Below are 21,802 nucleotides of genomic sequence, written 5' to 3'. Positions count from 1 at the left end.
AATTTAACCTTTGTATACACCTCATTCCAAAAGAAAAGTGCCAATCCGAATGGACATTTAATTGATTTCACAGGGGTGGAATATTCCTTTCCCCAAGCCGATTGAGGTATCATGTATCCACTCAAACGGAAAGTTGTCAGGGTGCGTTCTTTCAGCGCATGCTCAGATATGATGGAAAACGCAACTTTAAAAATAGCGGTGAGCCGTCAGCACTGGACTGCTGCGGAAAGTTTGCTGTTGATCCAAACTTTGAAAGAAATGAACATAATTTCAAGACCGGACGGACGACAAACTTGCAGTACAGAGTATTGCAACACCGTGCTAAACAAACTGTCGTCCTCCAGCTTTGATAAATCTTGTGATGTTTACGTTTTTCTGCGCATGCCCCATTGACTATTCTGTTTGATTACAGCGACGCATGTAGACCAGAGATTGGAATATTCCTTTCCATGTATACTATTGTTTTTGGAAAAATCATTCGGGAAGATTCCATTTGGAAAGACGAAAAACTCCTCATGTAACCGTGGCTACTGTCTCTTTAAGACTCCCCAGTCCTTAAAACCCCCTTTGTTCTGATTGGCCAGCTTTGGAGGCCTGATCTAGACACAGAGTGTTGAGGCTCATCCCTCCAATGTGTCATAAGCTAGTTTAATGATCTTTTGTCTTGGCCTCATCATTTCAGCAAGTCTCATTTAGATCTCTTAAGACTCCTTGCTTCAAAATGTTACTAATCTTATTAATCATTATGATTAATTTCAGCCTCTGTCTGAAACACTAGCTGTTTTGCAAGCCCCCTTCTCTCTGATTGGCCAGCCCTCTGGGGGCCTTTCGGGGGCAGAACTGGGAAGACCTCAGTGTGTGACTGCCTTTCTGGTTATCCTTATGTGATGACCTCATTTCATTATGTTTGATCAGTTCACAGACAGATTAAGGGATTTCTACAACATATGAATATGTAGAGATCTGAAAACATGCACACACTTATTTTGAGGATCCAGCGTTAGAATTTAATATCCTTGTTTAAAAAATAGGAGTACAGAATACCCCCTCTTTTAACATATTAAAAGTATTGCATAGGCTATCTTTAATAGATCTGCAGTTTTTGGCACTGAACCATTGGCTCCATTGTTTAATTTAAACCATCTTACAGTTTTGGTCTAGTGTAACCTTTATATTTACGGAAGTAGCCTCTGTTCAGTCTAACTCAGTCACGTCAAAGGAGAAAAACAAACATACTTATCTCCTTCCTGTTTTGAAGTAGCACTGGATTCTGCTTCAACTCGGGCTTAAAAAGCACAAGCCTTCTGGACCATAACATGGGGAAGGACAACGCATAGATGCAAGATCTTTATGGATACAGCAATGGATTGTGGGTAATCCAGAGGGACTTATGGCTTGACAAATATTTGAAGTGCAGCGCGGCTGTGTTTGCCTCATCCTGAACCTTGGAGATGATGCTGCTACTCTTAAATCATGCATCACAAAGGAGGCAGCAAGCTGAGAGTCAGAGGAATTAAAGATTTAAAACCACCTCACACAAATTCTCATGACAGGAAAAAAAGGCTTTTTTTATTTCTTTTATTTTACAATCGTTTCAATGAGAAATTGATTTTCAGGAAACCTAAGAAGAATCAATACAACGGATCGACTGCGAGTGATTCTTCTATGTTACTACCATGAGATCACACAGGGATTGTCACACACTGCTTCTGATAGATTTTGATGTCTGGAAAACATTTCAAACATACAGTTTAACTCTGAAAACGACGTATTGGAAGAATTGACGATTTGTACATTTTCTTTTTTTTAACAACTCACATCACAAAGACGAGGATTATTCCAAAAGTGGGATATAAGAAAAACAGCCAGCAAAGGGCGTTAAAATCCCAAACATTGAAGTAAAACTTGTTACAAAAACCTCCCCACACACTGTGGAGAGAGCAACACTGAGATGTGTTCATTTACAGAGTGCAGTCACAGCAGGAACATCATACAAAAGGTTTTTGTTAAGAGATTCATTATTTGCTGGGGGAAGGTATCAGTGCATCTTTCAGGATAATTAGATCTGCACAGTGTGTTCATTTAATTACTGATGCCAGCTCAGATCAGAGCCACAGATGCAGAGTTGTCAGCCTTCTCCATTGTGCTGCTTTTGTTAGAGGTCCCAATGATGAAGGAGGATTGTCTAGACAGGCATATTTCTCACATCAATGTAAACATTTCATATTGAATGGATTTAAATCCAGCAGAAGATCTGCAGGAGCTCACTCCGTCCTCATTCAGCTCTCATGGATCCACAGCAGGGATGGTGCTGACCTTGTTGTTCCTGCTGATCCTCCGCTCAGGCCTTGCTTTAGGCAGTTTGGTCTGGATCAGCTCTTCCGGCGTGTTTCCAAGTGGAGGCAGCAGCCTCTTCTTGCTGTTCCTTGTCTCTGGCAACCACTGAGGCGGCAGCTCGAATGGTCCAAAACCAAACTGCGTAGAGTCCTCGACCTCTGTGGGCGTAGCCGGGGCCACCTGGGAGGAGGAGGCATATGCACATGTGTGGACCGGAGAGCTCCGGAGTGCCGTGGCGGCTGCAGGAAGGCAGTCCTTTGTGATGACCAACGCTCCTCCTGCTCCCTGCTGAGGGTCCTTTTTTGCAACCCCATCTCCTCTGAGGCTGCCCAGTCTGGACCGAGCTCTCTGCTCGTCTTTGGGGATGGAGCAGCCTCCTGATCCTTGAGACGGGATGTTCTCCTCCTCTTCCTCTTCCTCCTCAGATGGTCTGAAAATCTGCTGCTGGCCGATGTTGAACATCTCGAGCAGCTGGCTCCCAGACCTCCCTGCTGTTTCTAGTCCTACAGGCTCCCCAATGACTCCCTCTCCCCCTAAAGAGGCCAGACCTCCCGTGCTGACCACGTTGCGGCGGCTGTAGCGTCTGTAGATCCTGGCCAGCAGGTCAAGACAGCTGTGACGAGCGGAGCGGTTTACAGTCAGGAATAAAAGTGGATTTGTGAGGAGGGAAACTTTCGGCAGCCAGAGAGCGGTGAGAAACAGAGAGACGGGGAGCTCAGAGTCCGTCAGAATGGTGCGATAAACCACCAAGGCTCCATAGGGGGCGCTGCAGGCAGAGAAAGCCAGCACCACAGCCAGCAGAGTGGCGTGCAGCTCGGCCTCCCTCTGTGACACATACGGGATTGAGATGCTGTTCTGAGGAGTCCGCAGCGCTGCAATGATGACCTTTTTTTTCTGGCTGGCGCTGAGCGCTCTGCGGATCAACAGCATGAAGAGGAAGACCAGAGCCAGAGGGAGGATCAGGGTGCTGACGTTGTAGATCAACACATACAGAGAGCGGCCAAGAGAGCGCGCCTGGTCCTCTGAGCACGTCGAGGTCACGTACACATCTGTCACGTTGGTCACAGCGAACACAGGGAGGCTCACCACCAACGCATGGACCCAGATATAGATGATCAGGTCTCGGGATCTGGCATCTGAGATCTTCCTCTCTAATGGGTACAGCACAGAGTAATACCTGCACAGGAGAAGAAGGCAGGAGAACCCAGGCTTAACACAGGAAAAGGAGAGTCAACACGCATCCTCCCCCTGAGATTAAAATGATGAATCCTTTATATTAGTTCAGGTTTATGACTCTGCTGGACCTGAACCTTAATCCTCACACTGACAAGATTATTACAGAGGCTCAACAATTAAAGACTTTTTAAAATTATTTTCTTAACCAAAATATTTCAGCAGCATGAGAAAAATTCTTTGAACTCTCAGTTGATTCATTTCTTTTAACAGCTCTCAGTCTGAGGAGGCTTTAAAAGAATTATCAGTGTTTTCCTCTTGATGCTTTGAGTTGTTTGAAATCTGTTTTTACTCCAAAATCTTCATCTGTGAGTCAGAAAACAAAACTCTTATCTTAAGGGCAAGGGTTTTTAGGTGTGGTTGTTTGAGGAACTTGCCAATGGAAAGAGTTTGGTCCTCTGAGGATCGGGATCTGCTCTGCCCCTTTAGCTGAGGAACCAGCCAGAGAACCGGCACAGAACGAGAGGCTTTTAACTGGTTTTCAAAAGGACCCAGCTCCAGATTTCCAGAAGCCATGGATTTGATAAGGCACGTGCATTTGGTGGAACTAATCTGTTCCTTACAGCTACATAAGCCTTACAGGATTAGATCTCAGAGATAATTCTGCAGCCCACAAAAAGTTTGTGTAACATTACGTCACATAGCAGTCTGCAGCCACTGATTCAAAGTTTGGCTAGGCTTTGAGGTTCCCAGCACGAGAGGGAGCGTCTGTTGTATCATCAACACAATGTGAATTTGAGGTGCTGAGATCTCCTGTTAATAAGAAAGCCCAAAATTAATCTGATGTTTTTTTGTTAGTTACGCTTAGGAAGATCAACTCTCGCCCTGGTTTTTACATAGAGTGCCTGTGAGTCAAAAACTCACTTCAGGGATGAACCAAAGTTAGATGGAGTGGAGTAAAGTCTCTGTGATACACATTCCAATGGGACAGTTTTCTGTCACTTGGCTCGTAACCAAGGGGCAACATCCGGTTTAGAAAATTGAAGCTTATGCGAAAGTGCTAAAAGTGACTGCTTCTCAAGAATCCGCTTGAGGCTGGCTGAAGAAAGACCAGACGTTACATACACATCAAGCAAAAAAAAAACAGACTTTTACAGCATTAAAAAGCAAACTTACAGCCCAGTTACAAAAAACAGCTTGGGTCTTTAGCGCTGATTTCACTATGAGCACACACTGTACAGTGAGTGAATTTTTTTCTAACAAGGTGGTTTAGAAGTATTAAGGGTTGTATGATTGTCTAATCAGAGACACGGCTCAGCTCAAGTGACAGACAGGCGCCCTGTAACTGTTAAAAAGGAAGCTCAGAACTGGTGTCATAACCAATGTGGCTGTGTCCACGGATTGGCTTCATTTCACAGTATCAGGTGATTTCACAAAGACTACGTCCATGTTTTATACGGTCTATACTTGTAACTTTTCAACACTAGAATTGCACTGACAGTTTTATAATTTTATTATAATTTTTTTTACATAACTTCTCAAAATAAAAAAATACAACCTTGCCAAAAGTTTTCATATTGTCCACACAGTTTTTCAACAGACATCGTTTTCAAAATTGTCTTTTTTATTACCCAGCAACTAACCATGGGAGATGTCAGAGTTCAAGTCTTTCAGTAGGACGACTTTGAATGGTAGAAATTTGGAGAAAAAGTTTCAATAAAATGTCTGCAAAGGATCAGGTAAGAAAGATATGGATCACTTAATTGGGATCTCAGAAAGACGGATCAGAACGTTAGGTTGCCAAAATAAACACTCACAGTTCTGGATGTGATGAAATTTCAGTGCTTTTAGTGTTGATAAAATACAATGATGCTTTATGAGGTAAAAAAGATAAATCCACATCACCGTTGACAAATAGTCTGACAGTACGAGTAGGCTAACTGTTCTTCTTGTACCTTTTTTCCCCTTTTCTTTCTATTGTTTCAATTCTGAAAATACTAGAAAACAAATCAGGAACCATTAAGAAAATGAACTGATAAGCAGAACGACAACCAAAACCAGATTTGATTAAATTTAAACCGTAGACATAATGTGCTAAAATGCGTTAAACATAATCAAAACCATGACCAGGCTCAGATCCAGATTACTCCAGTCCATTCAAACAGACTCATAGCAGAACAGTGCTCTGGTGAAAAAAAGCTCAAAAGTCTGATTTCTAAATGTGCTCTTTACAGAACTTTAATTTATATGAAAAAACATGTTGAGTTACAATTGTATTGAACGCACCTGAAGCGGTCACAGAAAAGACAAGATATTCAGGGATGCCCTGACGTGAAAATTTTGGCCGATACTGATATCCGATATTAGAATTGCTGTTATGGCAGATAACCGATATTAGATATCAATATTGGTTAAAAAAAAAAAACAATGTGAGATGATGTTTTGCGGTAGTTCAGGGAGAAAGAGTGGCGCGATTGTGAGAAAAGACGACCATAGAGAGGATCAAAAGTCTGAGATGAAAGTGATCAAAAACGTATGTTTTGTCTGCTTTTTGGATCAAAAACAGGAAGAGAGACATGAAAGAAGAGAGACCTCTCTTCTTTGGTAGTTTTTGTGTTTACATATTCATAGAAAACATTCTTATTTTGGTCTTGAAAGATCGTTCAAGATGCTCTGAAAATGGTTGGCAGCTAGTGAGTAAATATCGGCCCATTTTCATACATCCGTTGATGCTGATATGTTAAAAAATTGACCAACATTGGCTGATACGGATATTGATACCGATATATCATGCATCCCTAATGATATTGAAAACATTTAACTTCAAGGATAAATCCACATCTGCTGATGAGTTTACGTGAACCAAAACACTGTTTTCAATAACTTGCAGGGACTAAATAAACCCTGCAGTCTCTTGACACATGAGCTGTTATATTAATACAAAGGCTCATTAATAGTCACTGCCATAGCCACTAAAATAGAATAGGAAAGTTAAAGTGGAGCTTATCTTTGATTAAAAGACACTTTGGTGCTTGAAATAATGCCATTATCTTAAAATGAAAGAATATCAGCGCTGCACAACTTCACTCAGAAGCTGAAACCTGTTGGGTGTTTTGGTGCGCAGATATCAGTTTGGAGAATATCTTTCATCTCTTTGTTCTTCATGAATAAGCAAAACAAATCCCATGAAGGACTCACTCATACCCCTGGATTGTTTCTCCATCAGCACTCGCTGCTGTAAGAGTGTGTCTGCAGTGTCAGCAGGCTTGTTTATCCACACTCGATTAGCCGCAGAGAGAATAAATAATTCATAGCTTTGATAGCATGGCTGTATTAGTTGCTATGGAGGCGACATATTCTTTGAGGCGGTGAAACCAAGGCCGCCGTGTTTGAGGATCCTACTTTAATATCAGTGATAAAGAAATGAAACAGCTGCGATGCTGAACTCAGTGAAATTATGCTGATATAATGAAGTCCTGTGACTTCTTCAGGGAGCAGATTTCATATTGTTCAGGAATATTCAGTCTTTATGAAGCTATTTTCATCCAGTTTTATTACTCTTTTTGACCAATGTTGAAAAAAATGTCAACAAAATATGGATTTGCCAATAAATCATCATCCTGAGGAATATTCCCCTTAACCTCCTGAGACATGAGCTTTTGCTGGGTTAGCATTTTTAATTTTGGATATAATAAATGTTTTACATCAAATGATTTTTAACCAGCCCTGTAGCAGTTTTAACTCGCTTTTATACCTAGCTTCAGGGAGTCACATTTGATGTCTCACATCTACGTTATAATTGAAGTTTCATATGACTGAGCCTGTCAACAGCTTGACTTCAAAAACACGTGTGTTTAAAGCTGAAGGATCGTACGTGGGCAGCAGCAGCAGTCATCTCAGGATACTTCCAGCTTCAGTTTTAAGCGCTACAGGGAGGCCACTCAGCCTGAAGTACACATGCTCCATCGATCGCAGCTCCCTCTGCCTCATCTACACCACAGGGTGCAGATGAAGAGAGCTTCTTCTCCTGCTCAAAGTTTACTCAGGTTAAGCACCATTTTGATTGTGCTCCTTCGGTGCTTGGCAAATGTTCCTTTTTCTTACTATTCACGCGGAGCTCTCCTCTAGCAGAACTCTTCTGCCAACCTGAGTATTGATAAAGTGAGCAGAGGGGCGATTTGAAACATCCACCTCTCGCATGTTTTCCTCTTGAATCCTGCGAGGAGAGTGGGAGGTAGCCACAAGCTTTATGCAGACTCATCTTTTAAAGCCAGATGAGCAAAACACAAAGCATTATTGTTATACTGCTCAGAGAAAGAGGGGCTCTTTAAGTTTAAATGTATTACCTGACTAAATTATTTTAGGTTAAATATGAATTTTCCTACTTTAACTCCACTTTCATTTGATTAGTGCTCAACAGACAATCCAATATTTCAAAATCTGAGATTAAGGTCAGAATTGTAATTTAAAAAAGGTCAAAATTTAGAGATAAGGGTTGGAGTTGAATTTTACAAAAGGACAGAATTCTAAAATTAAGTTTAGAACCTTTATTAAATCTAGTTTTAATTCTGAGTTTAGGGTCAGAATTATAATTTCAATGGTCAGAATTCTGAGTTCAGGGTTTTAGTTCAAGTTTCAAAAATAAAGATTTGGAGTTAAGGGTTAGAATTCTTACTTAAAAAGTTCAAATTCTGAGATAAGGGTCAAAATTCTCTTTAAAACAGTTGGGCTCAATCCCCAATCCCGTCCTACACACCACTCCTTTACTACCGAGTGTCACCCCAAATGAAGTCACACTTGGGGCTGGGGAGGGCACTTTGATTAAAGGGGGAAGGTATAAATATGAAAGGCTGGAATGGGAGGCCCTCTTCCCTTCACCCGAAAACAGAAGACACCATTGTCATGGCAACAGAAAGACGCCCCCTGTTACGCTTGGCTGTTACGCTGTGGAACAGATTGCGACTCGCTAGAATCGCTGTGCAGGCCCAATAACAGCTGCATGCTACCAATATGACACTTAGATTGACATAAAGTTAACAATGACACACATGAATTTTATTGAGAAAGGGCAGATGCCTGCTCCCATGCCTCTTTCGCAGCATTTCTTATATTTGTGTATACAAAAAACAAGAATTATTTGCAGTTTGGAGCCGCACTAGATGTCTTTTTTTCTCTTTTAGGGACAAAATCCTTACTTACAAGACAGTGTTAAAAGATTATGGGCATAATTCTGAAATTCAAGATAAGGTTAAAATTGTAGTTCAAAAGGTTGAAATGTAAAAATTAGAGTAAGAAAGTTAGAAAAAAAGGTTATTAACTAAGGTCAAAACTCTAATATACAAAACCTAAATTCTTCAATGGGGTCAGAATTTAAATAATATGTATCAGAAATCTGGAACGAGGCTAAGAGTTACAATAAGAATATTCAAAATCTGATATAAGGGTTTGAATTCTCACTGAATCAGAGATTAGGACACAATTCCAACTTATCATTCTCAAAGTAATACAACTTTAAAGTTCCCATATTATGCAAAAATCACTTTTATTAAGTCTTTTAGTGAAATTTGTGGGTCTTTGGCTTTTCTCCCAGCCCACAAAATGTGATATTTAATGACAAAACCTGTATTTAGTAGTGCTTGTGAATGTAAAATCCTGACCTAAAACAAGCTGTTTGGATTTTAGGGATCTGCTGACGTCGGCGATTTCCTTTTTTGACCATTCAGGAGCAAGTCTGACCTGTTTGGTCCACCGGAGCAGATACCCTGCACCCCCTCTCCGCCCACCCATCACTGCTTTGTTTTTGGCTATAAATAGCCTCATAGTTCCATGCACAAGTTTCCCATCTCGGGAGAAGACAAGACTGAGTGGCTAGAGTTAATTTATCAAGGAAATGTGCCAGCTACACTCAGTAAAACTGTGCATGTGTGTGCTAGTCACTCCACGGCCGACTGCTCTTCCAACTTTGGACAGTACAACAGAGGGCTAGCGAATAGACCATATCCAGGCGCATCACCAATCCGCCAACAAACCTCGGACCCTGGAAATGTGAGTATTTTAAATGCTGTGTGCTGTGGAGCAGATGTAAGAGCTTTTCCTCAGTGTCCCCCCCTGTCTCTGTGTTAGCTTCAGGATGCTAACTTTAGCTGTGGTTAGCTGTTTTCTAAACATGTTACTACCATTTCATGAAGACATCAATGATCCATAATAAACTTCAGAAAAGGAGCATAATATGGGTCCTTTAAAAAGACTAGGCTAAAGAACAGAAACTTTTTTTAATCAGCCTTGCTTTAATACTTTGATGGCCCTATTCCTCTTCTGTATCTCCCCACTCCCACCCCGCCACGTAAGGACCTGCTGTTTTACTAACCTTTTGATCTGTCTGCAGGTCTCTGATGGGCTTTGGTTTTTTTCTCAACCTTAGAGTACCTGGCCTGTTGCCAAGGTGTTTATAATCCCAGGCAGTCAACTCTCTATATCGCTGTCTCTTTCTCTTATACTTGCTGGGACTCTAAATGAGGCACATTGTTTTGTCTAGTTGCCTTTTTGTCTAGCTGACTTCTCACAGAGACAGACAGAAAGAAGGTTTGGAAGGACAATAAACTTATTGATAGACTAACCTGTCGAGTGCGATGGCACTGAAGCTGAGCACTGTGACCGAGCAGAACAGTTTGTGGAGAAACTTGAGGCTCTTGCAGAACATCAGCATGTGAATCCACCAGCAGCAGCGCGGGCTGGCACCCAGCACCACATCGAAGGGGATGCATACCAGGCTGGCGCAGATCCCTGAGCACGCCAGGTTCTTGATGAAGCGGTTGGTGACTGATTTGAAGACATTGGTGCGGATGGTGCACCACAGCACTGTGGCGTTTCCTGTGGGGACAAAGAAAAAGTTGACTTCCTTGACCTTTAACACATCATTTGAGTGTCACCAAAAGAGAAAACAGCCTGAAATTAATACAAATACAACAAAAGTTTATATGACTACATCTTTTACAGCACTTGGGGAGTTGAGGTCCATGAATCATCTGAAGCACTCTTCCAGTGTATTTTTAGGTTTCCACGGTGATGTCCCCTGAAAAGATTTCCCGACCTTTCTCCAAATGCGTTATTTTAAAATGCACTCACACAGAGACCAGAACTGAAATAATTAAGGAATAAATGGACTGCATGGACAAAAGTATAAAAAGGAATGTTTTAAACTCTTTAAAAATACATCTAAAAACATTGTGTCCCAGCCTCTTATTCTTATGTCACGTAACAGCCTAGACGCCAACACTGAACTCCGTTTTGGAAACCAGAACCATCAACCACATCTAACTTTATCACAGAAAAAGCAGTGACAGAAAAGCAAGCCAATGTTTTTTTTTCCTGTGTGGCTCTACCTTAAAATTTTAGTATAAAGATGGAAAATAGAGAAAAGCATTTGGAATCCTGAGCCGGTAAATGGTCTCTTAGTCCAGTTCAGTCTGCAACACAATCATTGGGAAATGCTGTTTGGACAGTTATCTAGAAGATAGTCTCCACAAGGAGGGTAAGACACTATGTTTTCACAGAGATAACCTCAGCCTGAAGAGAGTTTGTCAAGAAAACCTCATTCAAGAATATTAGGGAAGCTCACAAGGAGTGGGCTGAGTTTAGAGACAAAGCATCAAGATCCACCACAGACGGATCAAAGATTTTTACTAAACCTGTCTTGTTCCTTGAGTCAAACCAGTCCTAAACAAGAGACCACGTCAGAAGAGTCTGACCTTGGCTAAGGAGGAAAGGAACTAGACTAGCTTAGGGGTCCAAAGCACAGCATTGCATTGGGAATCAAAGACCCAGTGTCTGTAGGGAAAACGAAGAGGCCAAGAATCCAGGTGTCTCAAAGTCCACAGTTCATAGTCAGTGATAGTTTGAGGGTGCCGCTTCATCTGCTGCTGTAGGTCCACTGCTTTTTCTGGAGTCCAGAGTCAATGCAGGCATTTACCAGGAAATTATGGAGCTCGTCATGCTTCCTCCTGCTTGGTTGGTTTCATTTTCTAGCAGGACTTGGCTCCTGCCCACAGCGCCAAAAGAGTCAAAAGCTAGTCAAAGCTTGATTAGGCAGCAAACTCCCTCAACCTGGACCTTTGAGACTTGTCGAGCAGAAGAATAGGCTACATTCACAATGCAGTCCTGAATGCTCAAATCCGTTTTTGTGTTTGGCTGTTAACATTACATTTTTACGTGTGGCCTGTCTGTCGACTGGGTATGTGAAGAGCTCACAATCCTGAAGTGACCCGCATGCTCAGTTTGCTCAGTTGAACATTGATGACGTCATGCACAAAACAGTGTCAACATGGCAGAGGCCAGTTATCTCATTTTACATCAAAGCCGCACTAAATGTGACCTAGCTATTCAGACAGCAGTCACCTTTAAAAAAATCTGACATGTACCTGGGTCAGTCCCACATTGTTCCTCTTTGTTTACTTTGTCACTTTTTTTTCTTTTTTAGATTTATTAGCGGGTTACACTGTATTGTGCTATTATACCATCAGGCTATTACGTAGCTGATGCAACTATCAGCATCTGGCTTACACACTGCCTACCAAGAAGAGCAGAGTTGGCTGTGGAAACACAAACAGGATCAGGCTATACAGATCCAACTCGTACCAAATTGTACCTATCCATACCAGACCAACTGGTGAAAACAGGGCTAAAAATAACACCAGATCCAGAAAAACAGATGAGCTCAATGCTGCTGTCAAAGCTTCCATAAAACCTCAGCAAGAGCTACAGACTGATCGCCTCGGTGCAACACTGCACTGATACAGTATTTCATGGAAATTAAGTCCCACTCACCAACTGAGGGAGCATGCACCTGTACCAGGCTTTAGCCCTGGTTTTTGCATGATCTGGGGATTCAACAACTGAGCTCCAGCAGCCCCCTAACAACTGAAAGCTCAAAGTAAAACATGAAAAGACAAAGAAAAGTCCCATAGGTGACTATGATTCAGTTAGATGGTAGACACTCTGGAGCTTTTATGATCATATCAATCTTTAATGTTCACCTGCAACTTTAAAAAACTGCAGTTTAAAATTCTTTCTGAAAGAGCAAAACCTCAGCCGAGGGAGACATCCCCTCCGGGTGTTTTCAGGAACACAGTGACTTTCCACATTTTGGAGACATTGTGGTTCTTAATGAGGTTTAAAAAGGTAAACTTTTGACCCCCTGTGGTGTTCACACTGACGTCGGGTCACACAGGGACACAGAGCGCAGCCTCTCAAGATATAATTACCCACAGAGTGTTAGCTGTGCACTCTGTGTCACAAACAGAGCAAGATGTTCCCTGCTGAGGCAAAATGATTTGTGTTATTTTTCGGAGGTAATTTGATCCTGGTGTTTGTTAGCGTCAGAGAAAAGAATGTTTAAAGTGTATAAAAACCAATGCTTTGGTGCTGGAAGAATCCCTGTACTGGCAGAATAAAAGCAACGTCAGATTCAATAAAGACGTGTTGTGAATGCTCATCCTGAGAGCTTTGAGACGCTGCTTGAAGAAGCTGTTTTCAGGGGAACATGTTGTGCTTTGCTGCTTCTAACTGCAGGATTTCAGTAACATGTTGTGTTACACAACAGCACACAGGGGCAGCATTTCAGGGAAACCTTAATATAGCCTTAATTAATGCTCAGCCCCTGTTTCCTGTGAAGGGGCTCACATGGATTAATTAAATCAGCTCAAATAAATGTTCAGAATACAGCAGGACATAAATTTACATCCTGATTCTTATTGTTTCAGATGGTTCTGTGAAAAAGGTATAATGGCTGAGGCTGCAGTCAAGATCTTTTTAAAGGAGAAGAAATAGCCTCAGTCACATGAAAAACAGGTTCCTGTGTCTTCTGATCTGGCTGGGTGTTGTCAATTTTATGACACATAAGGACATACCATTAAGTGTATGATATACCAATGCTGTGTCTGTGATGTCACCTGTTTGTTTCTGATGCACAGTTTTGCAGCCCATTGTTGGCAGCAGTAATGTTAGCAATGCTGAATCCAAGCTTTTTTCAAGTTTGGATAAGGTAAAGAGGAAGGTCTTTGGACTCTTTGGGGTCAGCCATGCCCTTTTATGGGTAAGTTGTAAAATAATTCATCCCCTTCATAGTATTGAAAAAAAAGATCCATTCATCTTTTTTTTGTCCTGTACTGTTTTATTTTGTAGCTGAATCTCTCCTTTTGACCCTGTTGTGTTTTGCACCTTTGTGATTGTTGTCCCCGCCCTCACTGTTTCCACCAGTGCCCCATTACCATGTGTGAAAAAAAAGTCTGTCTCTTCTTGTCAGACAGAGATTTTCAGAAGTCTTTGTCTTTGATTCAGGTTATTTATTAAATCTTTAAAAGCCAACGAAGCTCCAGTTCTCTTTTTGATACCCTGTTAATACTTAAAATTGTCCTTTACTTGAATAAAGAGCCTCTTTTTGTTGCACATTTTGAGTCGTACAATTGAATCCTTGAGCCAGTTCATCTCAGTGTGTTTGTGATTACTCATGTTTTCTAAAAGCAGCCTCAAGTGGACACTCAAAGAACTGCACTTTTTAGCACTTCAGAATAGGCTTCATCTTTTAGAGGAGATTGTGCCACTTGGTAAAAACCAGGCTTTACTCTGCATTTTTTCTATCTTGTGTTGTTGCTTTTAGCTGGTATCTGGTCTGCCTCGAAGCATCTCCACTTTCCCTCTACCCACAAAAACCAGCCACCAAGGTCAGTAAACAACGAACCCTTTCCAGCGTACCTTTTCTCCAATCCTTCACCATGCTCTGTGTGTACACATCCCTGGAGGTAATTTTAGCACAAAGAGCGCTCTTGTCGGGAGCTGTGTGAGAGTTTATCTTCAGAGGCGCTGCGGTGATGTCATATCACACCTTCATAGTGTTTGCGATGCTGGTGATGAATGTGGGATCACAGCTCCTGTTGCTTTTATTTTGCAACATTTCATTCAAATGTACTCTGACTTCTGTAGGTGAGACTGGATCAGAGTTGAAATTCTTTGTTAGAAAAAAACACTTCATTCAAATAGTACAAGTGTCTCTTCTGCTCTGAGTAAGTGGCTTTTTGTGTCTCTGTTTTGAAGGATGTGCAAAAAGTGCTTTCCAGAGCTCAGGCTAATTAATAAAACCAAACACAGCATTTGAATGTGCTCGCTCTGACAACATTACGACCTTTCCTTCTCTATCATCCAGGTCTGTTTTGTCTGCAACACCACTTTGTCCCTTTGTGCCTGAAACACTCAACCAGCACTTGACAGACACCTTAGCAACCGTATGCACAGCAGCCAATCAGAAGAAAGGGCAAACATTAGACATGATTGCTTTTTGCACTTAACAAATGGCAACTACAGGTAACAATATGAGAAAAAATCCCTGACACAACAGGAGCTCTGTTTGTCAGCACACACACACACACACACACACACACACACACACACACACACACACACACACACACACACACACACACACACACACACACACAAACACAGACACACACACACACGCACACACACAGAGGTGTGGATCTGTGTCAATGAGATGCTGTTTTCAGGTTAGACACACATGCTTAAAGGTGTATGAATTTATCCTTGAGTTCATGCGTAGTTAGCATATTTAACGCCTCTTTTGTTGCGTCGCCTTGGTCTAAATAAAGCACTGTTCTGTGAGTGAAAACAAGAGGTGCAACAGATTGTGAATTGAGTGTGAGGGTTTGGATCTATTTTTAGCCCTGATGCTCATTTCACGCCACTAATGCACCTCAATAACAGGATTTCTTTCAACACTGTTTATACCTGAAATGCTAAAAACAGTAACTCTGAACACAACAGACACTTGACCTGATCAACTTTTTATCTTATGTGTGTTTGTGCATCAGAGCTCCAGCTCTGCGCGCCACAGCCCATGTCCATTATTATTATACTGATGTCCTCTTGTTTTGGAGAATCTAACGCCTTCCCTTTTCCCCTATGCAAGTTCTTAGAGTCTCACCATGCAAAACTACTGTTTTCACTTTCATACTTATTTGAGTGATGCTGACCAGCAACTACAAGGGGGAGAGGATCTCTACAGTACCATTTAGCTCAGCCCTCCTCCCAGTGGATCCAGAGCAGCAGGGATCGATGGCTGGGTTACTGTGAGAGGGAAACATAGTCCCGAGTTTAAGAATCTCATGCTGGATAACCAGAAAGTTCACATTTCAAATAGATTGTCACACTTAGCAACACACCTGCTAATATCCCTGTTTGACCGAGCTGGTGCTACTGCTAGTTCAGTGCCAATTCCTGACTAAGCACTGGTTCTTGTTACTACAGACAAAGCTCTGACTTTAAGTGCTCAAAACTGGTGCTTAGCACCCTTTGCTGAAGCACCGACTATGTCAGAGGCTGGAGGCAGAGCTACCATGGCCAACAATCTGCGGTGAAAAACAGTACTTCTCTAAGAGGAAAGCTGCCGAGAGTCTTCCGTTATTTTGTAGGAGTTCCCTCATTCAAAGCTTGATCTGGGGGCATAATTGAAGCAGCATGCTTTGTCTCTTAGACCAGGTCTATACCTTGTTAATTTATTCAACAGATTAAACAGCTTTATGTTATTGATCTTATTTAAATGACAGGATGTGATTTCTACCTCATGGTCTCCCCTTCAAACTTCACTTTCACCTCGGCTCTCTGTATCGCCCACAGCAGAGTTCCACCTTGATGCGTTTACAGACACACAAACATATGCGCTAACTTACGCATACACACACACACACACACACACACACACACACACACACACACACACACACACACACACACACACACACACACACACACACACACACACACACACACACACACAGATGACCATACCTGTGTGGCAGACAGAAAGGAACAATAATGCCACAACCACCATAACAAATGCAGGAAAAAAAATCTCTGCCTTTTTTTAAGTGCTCCAGGCGCCCTCTCTTTGCTGCCACCCCCAGTGTCTGTATCTGTTGACACCCTTTCAACAAAATGTGCATATGTTGCATCACTACTGCAATGAGCGAAGACACATTCAATATATACACCAGGTGATCAGTCCAACTCTATTTCCGTGTCAACACAGAATATTTTCACTGCATTCTTTTGCATTTTCTGGTTAAATGACCCATTTAAGTGGTAATTAATGATAGTGCATCATTACCATTGCTACACAGTGACCTGTGAATCTCAACTGTCCCTCAAGTGTCTCTTGATCCCAGATGATCAGTGGTCAGTTTTCTGCGGTGTTACGTGCAGTGTAAACATCAGCAACCTCTGCTTTGGACCAAGGACAATGTTCTCCATAAGGGGGCAATATAATCAGGATGTTTTTTTATGGCAGGATCAGGACCTGGATTTTATAAGGATGAGCAGCAGAACCTGGAGTCAAACCTGAGTCTTCTGACACCTACACTCCAGTGTTCTTTATCTCAGTGTGTTCTGTTTCCTGTGCTATGTGAAGGAAACAAATCAAAAGTTTTAAATGCAACAAAACCAGCACAAAGTAACCCAGGGCAGTGCCCAGTATAGTTGTGAGTCAGCCAGGGCTCCAACGTGTCACTACTCACCCTCACCATGTTTCCCGCTCAATCCACCATCCTTTTATAAACAAAAAATCATATAAAGCAAGTATTTCAATGAATTAAAAAGTAAAGTAATTGTTGTTGTCAATATTTCATAAATCTCTGCTCTGATTATCCTCGGCTCACACATTCAGACCTTGTTGCCGAGGTCAGTGTTTGAAGATGTCTGATTGATGATTTTCAAAGGTGTAATTAAGAAATGGACCTGCTCATACATTAACCAAGGACACTTCCATAGGAAAAATACAGAAAATTGAAAAGTAATTAACCGAATCACGAATGCAAAAGTACAAGGATGTCTTGAACATTACTGATTACTAGCGCTGTCTGCTTTTCTAATCTTTAACCATGAAGTTAAAGCCTATTTGATGTGAAAGTAGCCTCAGAATCATAGCCAACTAATAAAAACGTAAACCTCAAAGCGAGCTCTGTGGACTAACATTGGTAGTGTGATTCACTGTTTTATTGTGTGGGTTATGTTTTTTTTTTCCATAGTCAGGTGGAGAGTTGCAAGCTTTGGCAATGACCCTGATTCTTCTTTGGTGTAAAGGTGGAGTGAGAGAGCAGCAGACTCCAGTCAGACATGTGAAGGGGCTCATTGATTCTGGTTTGTGGTCGTGTGTATCTCATCTTAAACCTATTCACTGACAGGTTCCCAAACCTCAGCTCCAGTCAAAAGCCATCTGAAAAACCTGACCCCAGGTTTTTCAGCTCTGAATACAGAAATCTGTTTGAAAGAGTTGCTGAAAATCACATTCTGGTTAAAATCAACATCGAAAACCGAACAAAGTTTGACTTTATTGTTTTACAATTCTGCATGATCATCATCATCATCTTAATTTTGGTCAACCTAAGACCCATTATTTCCCACCATTTCTCTGATTGGTTTCCTTTAGAGGTTCATACTGCTGAAGTTCTGTTGTGCCTTTTATAATTTGACTTCAAAGTTTTAGAAATCCTACATACTAAATCAAAGCTCCTGTACCTGTCTTTTTGTTAGCATTAAATCTTGCCCCCCGCCTATCTATCTATGTATCTATCTATGTATCTATGTATGTATCTATGTATGTATGTATCTATCTATCTATCTATCTATCTATCTATCTATCTATCTATCTATCTATCTATCTATCTATCTATCTATCTATCTATCTATCTATCTATCTATCTATCTATCTGCCTGTCTGTCTGTCTGTGGACAAAGCGGTTATTCTGATTTCTTTGTTGATTCCATTATGTCCATTTGTAAGTTGTTCATACCAAAAAAAAGATCTAACATTGTCGTCTGCTAGCAGTCAAAAGCATCACATACTGGGCATCTGCTGTAGCAAATATTTAAAATCTGGCTGCTAGCAGTGTTTTTTCCCAGATTTAATGTATTTTTAATTTTGCTTTTTAACCTTTATTTAGGTTGGTCCCAGTGAGATTTCAAAAAGTTTGGTTTCTTTTTGGGGCTCATATTAGGTCTCACAGTACCTCAAATAATTTGAGTACCTGGACTGCCAAAAACTGATTGAGGACTATCCTCTGCCCTGAGGAATTGTTTCTTTTTTTTTTTTAAAGCTCATCGTGTGGTATTTTGCCTGGACTAATTTTAATGTAGCATATAGTGCTGACGTCATGCATGTAAAGGAAGAAGAAGGGAGGGGTAGTGTTGCTAACTTAAAAGGGATAAGAAGATTATCCGATACATATATCACGGTGCAAATTCACCGGTAGAGCAGTTAAGAGTCAATGCAATTTTGGAAGGTTATCAAGATGCATTGGGTAACAAGATGCTTGTCTCGACACAATCCCATCTATTAAATACATTATTGTTTACGTTAATTCATCAGTGTTAGTAACATATTTTGGAGGAATTATTTCTTCGACCCACGTAACATGCGTAGCGGAATCGTGGATATGTAAAGTATATGAGCTCCCTGGATGCACTGCAAAACCTGCGCTGAGGATGAATTTGCCAGGAAGAGCATGAGGTGAAAGGTAAATAAACATGTTGGAACCAAGCCAATGAGCCAATTTATCCTCTGAATTTCAAATTAAAAGTTTGGTTCTATACAGATTTTAAAAGAGAGATGTAAGACTGAACAAGACAGATGCAATTTGCAAAATGTGCTACACTGTCACAATTTTGATGACATATTGCAGAGGGGATTTTGCCCAGGACCCTCTTGAAAGGAGATATTCCACCCTGAGGGGTCTGTCCTCTGCAATGAATACATTTTCTTGAAGAGGAGGGTTTGGCTAGAAGTCATTCACAGTTCACAATAGTTCCCAGAGATAGAAGCCCTAACAGAATACAGTCAGGAGATTTGGAGGTCAAGCACTTCAAACTGTAATTGAAGTGTTCTGTACATAATCCATTATTAGTATGATTGTAAAAAGCAGCCTCTTTATATGATGTCTCCTCATTAAGCATTTCAGGGCTCATATAAGTGAGGTCACACAAACCAAAAGAAGATAATTAGTTCTTATGGCCATATGGAACGAGAAATAAACAGTGTGTTTTATATCGCCAAAAAATATTATGCAACTATTAATGTCGCACTACTCTGACCCCGCCACATGGTGCTGCACAGCAGGAGGTGATACTGAGTCAGAGCAATAGTCAGCTGGTCATTTCTGCCTGTTTCTGTGTCTTATCCTCTCAGTTATGTCACAAAGAGCTATTTCTGCAAGGCTTCAAAAGTCCAAGCTGTCATTGAATCCAGACCTGTCCAAAAACTAGCAATCATGCAGTGTGTTTTGTGCTGTGATTATAAAGCCTTCTGATGGGAAGAGTCAGATTTGGGGATTAACGACATGTTCTTACAAAGCTCTGCCAAGGAGAACAGCAGATTTGAAATTCAGTTTGAGACAGATGTGCTGCTGCTGTCCAACAATTCTCACAGCTCCCTCACTCATCATTCACATCTCCATCATCATCATCATGGAGAACAGTAGCGGTTTGAGCTTTTCCTGGCACAAGCACGAGTCTCTGTCCCAGAGCCAGAGCTGTTTCAGCTTGAAAGAAACCCAAAATGTGTGTTTATCCCGGCTGTGTCAGCTTAATCCAGGGCGAAATAAATAGCTTACACCTGTCACGGTTATCACTACACACCGAACGAGCGTGCAGATGATTCACAGAGCTTTGGACACTAAAACTTCACACCAATGGAAAATCTTTCTGCTTTTGGTCCATTGAAAACATTCACATTAAAGCTTCCAGAGCCCAGTGTGACATAATCAAATACCAAACCCTATTGAAATAAGTGTCCATAACCCCAAATGTCCTTGTTATTGTATTAATATGCAAAAAAGGAACAAATCCAAAAAAAAAAGTTTTTTCCTCGAGATTACCAAAATAATTAACCATTTTGAATTTTTTCTTGAAGCTGGCACATACCCTGTCGTCCAGGTTACTTTGAGTAACACTATTGACAAATAAGGAGAAGACAGTGACTCCTGTTTGTCACCCTTTGAAAAAATAGTCACATTAAAGCTTCAGCGAGAAGTTAAGAGCTGGTCATGAATCAATTCAGTACATTAGATCATCGCAGAAGAGGGCACTAAGTTCTGGATGTTTTCCAGGGCACTTAAGCACACATATTGGCCCCCCAGAAGAGGGCACTGCGGCGCACATTTTGGCTCCAAAGTGGACACTTAAGCACTCCTTTTGAACCAAGAGTCCCCTTTAGCAAGCAGTTTAGCTCATAAGAGGACACTACACCCCACATTTTGCTCCTTAGAGGGAACTTAAACACTTGTTTTGACTCAAGAGTGCACTTAAGAAACGGTTTGGCTCCCAAGAGGTTACTCTAGCACCTGTTTTGGCTCAGGAGTCCACTTAAGCACACAATCTTGCCCCCACAAGAACACCTTCTTAAAGTGTTGAGGCCTATGATGGCACTTCAGCACATGGTTTGGTGCCCAAGTTGGCATTGTAGCATTAATCTGGCTCCCAGGAGAACATTTTAGCATGTGTTTTACTCAAGGGGGCACTTTAGCACATGTGTTTTGACTCACAAGAGGGCACCTTCTGAAAGTTCTGGCACCCAAGATGGCACTTAAGCTCGCAGTTAAGCGCATGTTTTATCAAACACTTGGCCACGAGGGGGGGGGGGGGGGGGGGGCTTTCTGCCCCCCACCTGTGCACACCCCTGCTTCTTTGCCATTCTTTTTAACATAAAAAAACACTTTTTCATGTGTAGTCTGACAACAGATTTCTTACAGTCTATTTTGGGGGCATATTTGAACGCACTTCCTCTTCTGCGGAGACAGAGATTTATTTCTTTTGGCAGACTTGTTGATTTCCCACAGATCAGGGTTTTCCCAAAGCAGAGTTCCACTTGACTGACTTAAGATCAAACTGTTGAGGCTGATAAATTAAAAAAAACGTGGATGTTGAGCCCCAAAAAAGCAATAACAGGTATTTAGGCTCAATATAAGAATGCAAAATGCGATTATAAAAATGTTTCCACTCACCCAGAAGCGAACCGATGAGGATGAGGACCTGGATGGCGGTGGTGAAGTCCCGATAGGCTTGCTCCCGGTAGATCCTCTCGGTCTCCCCTGCAGGCGGGCTCGGGCTGCTGTCCCATCGGGTCGGAGCACTCGAGGCGTTCAGGAGCTCCAACCTGAGGTGGGCAAATGTCACATTTGCAGCGACGTCTCCAACCGTGACTGCCCGGCTCCCAGCATCCATGTCGACTCCT

At 41.6% G+C, this 21,802-nt stretch overlaps 1 protein-coding gene across 1 annotated transcript; it reads right to left on the bottom strand.

Annotated features, from left to right (window-relative positions):
• Window positions 1–1,656: 1,656 nt before the first annotated feature.
• On the bottom strand, window positions 1,657–21,792 carry gpr176 (G protein-coupled receptor 176). Its single transcript, XM_074685901.1, has 3 exons — window positions 21,573–21,792; window positions 10,128–10,380; window positions 1,657–3,514 (listed from the first exon to the last, which is right to left on the bottom strand). Exons 1-3 carry the CDS (start codon window positions 21,790–21,792, stop codon window positions 2,287–2,289), a joined length of 1,701 nt encoding a protein of 566 aa, XP_074542002.1. The 3' UTR covers window positions 1,657–2,286.
• Between the last annotated feature and the right edge of the window lie 10 nt (window positions 21,793–21,802).

This window comes from Halichoeres trimaculatus, unplaced genomic scaffold (genome assembly GCF_033239565.1).
Source record: "Halichoeres trimaculatus isolate MK-OKI-2021-1 unplaced genomic scaffold, fHalTri1.1 fHalTri1_scaffold_13, whole genome shotgun sequence".
In the NCBI taxonomy this organism is placed as follows: Eukaryota; Metazoa; Chordata; class Actinopteri; order Labriformes; family Labridae; genus Halichoeres; species Halichoeres trimaculatus.
This window is presented reverse-complemented; position numbering and strand designations above follow the sequence as displayed.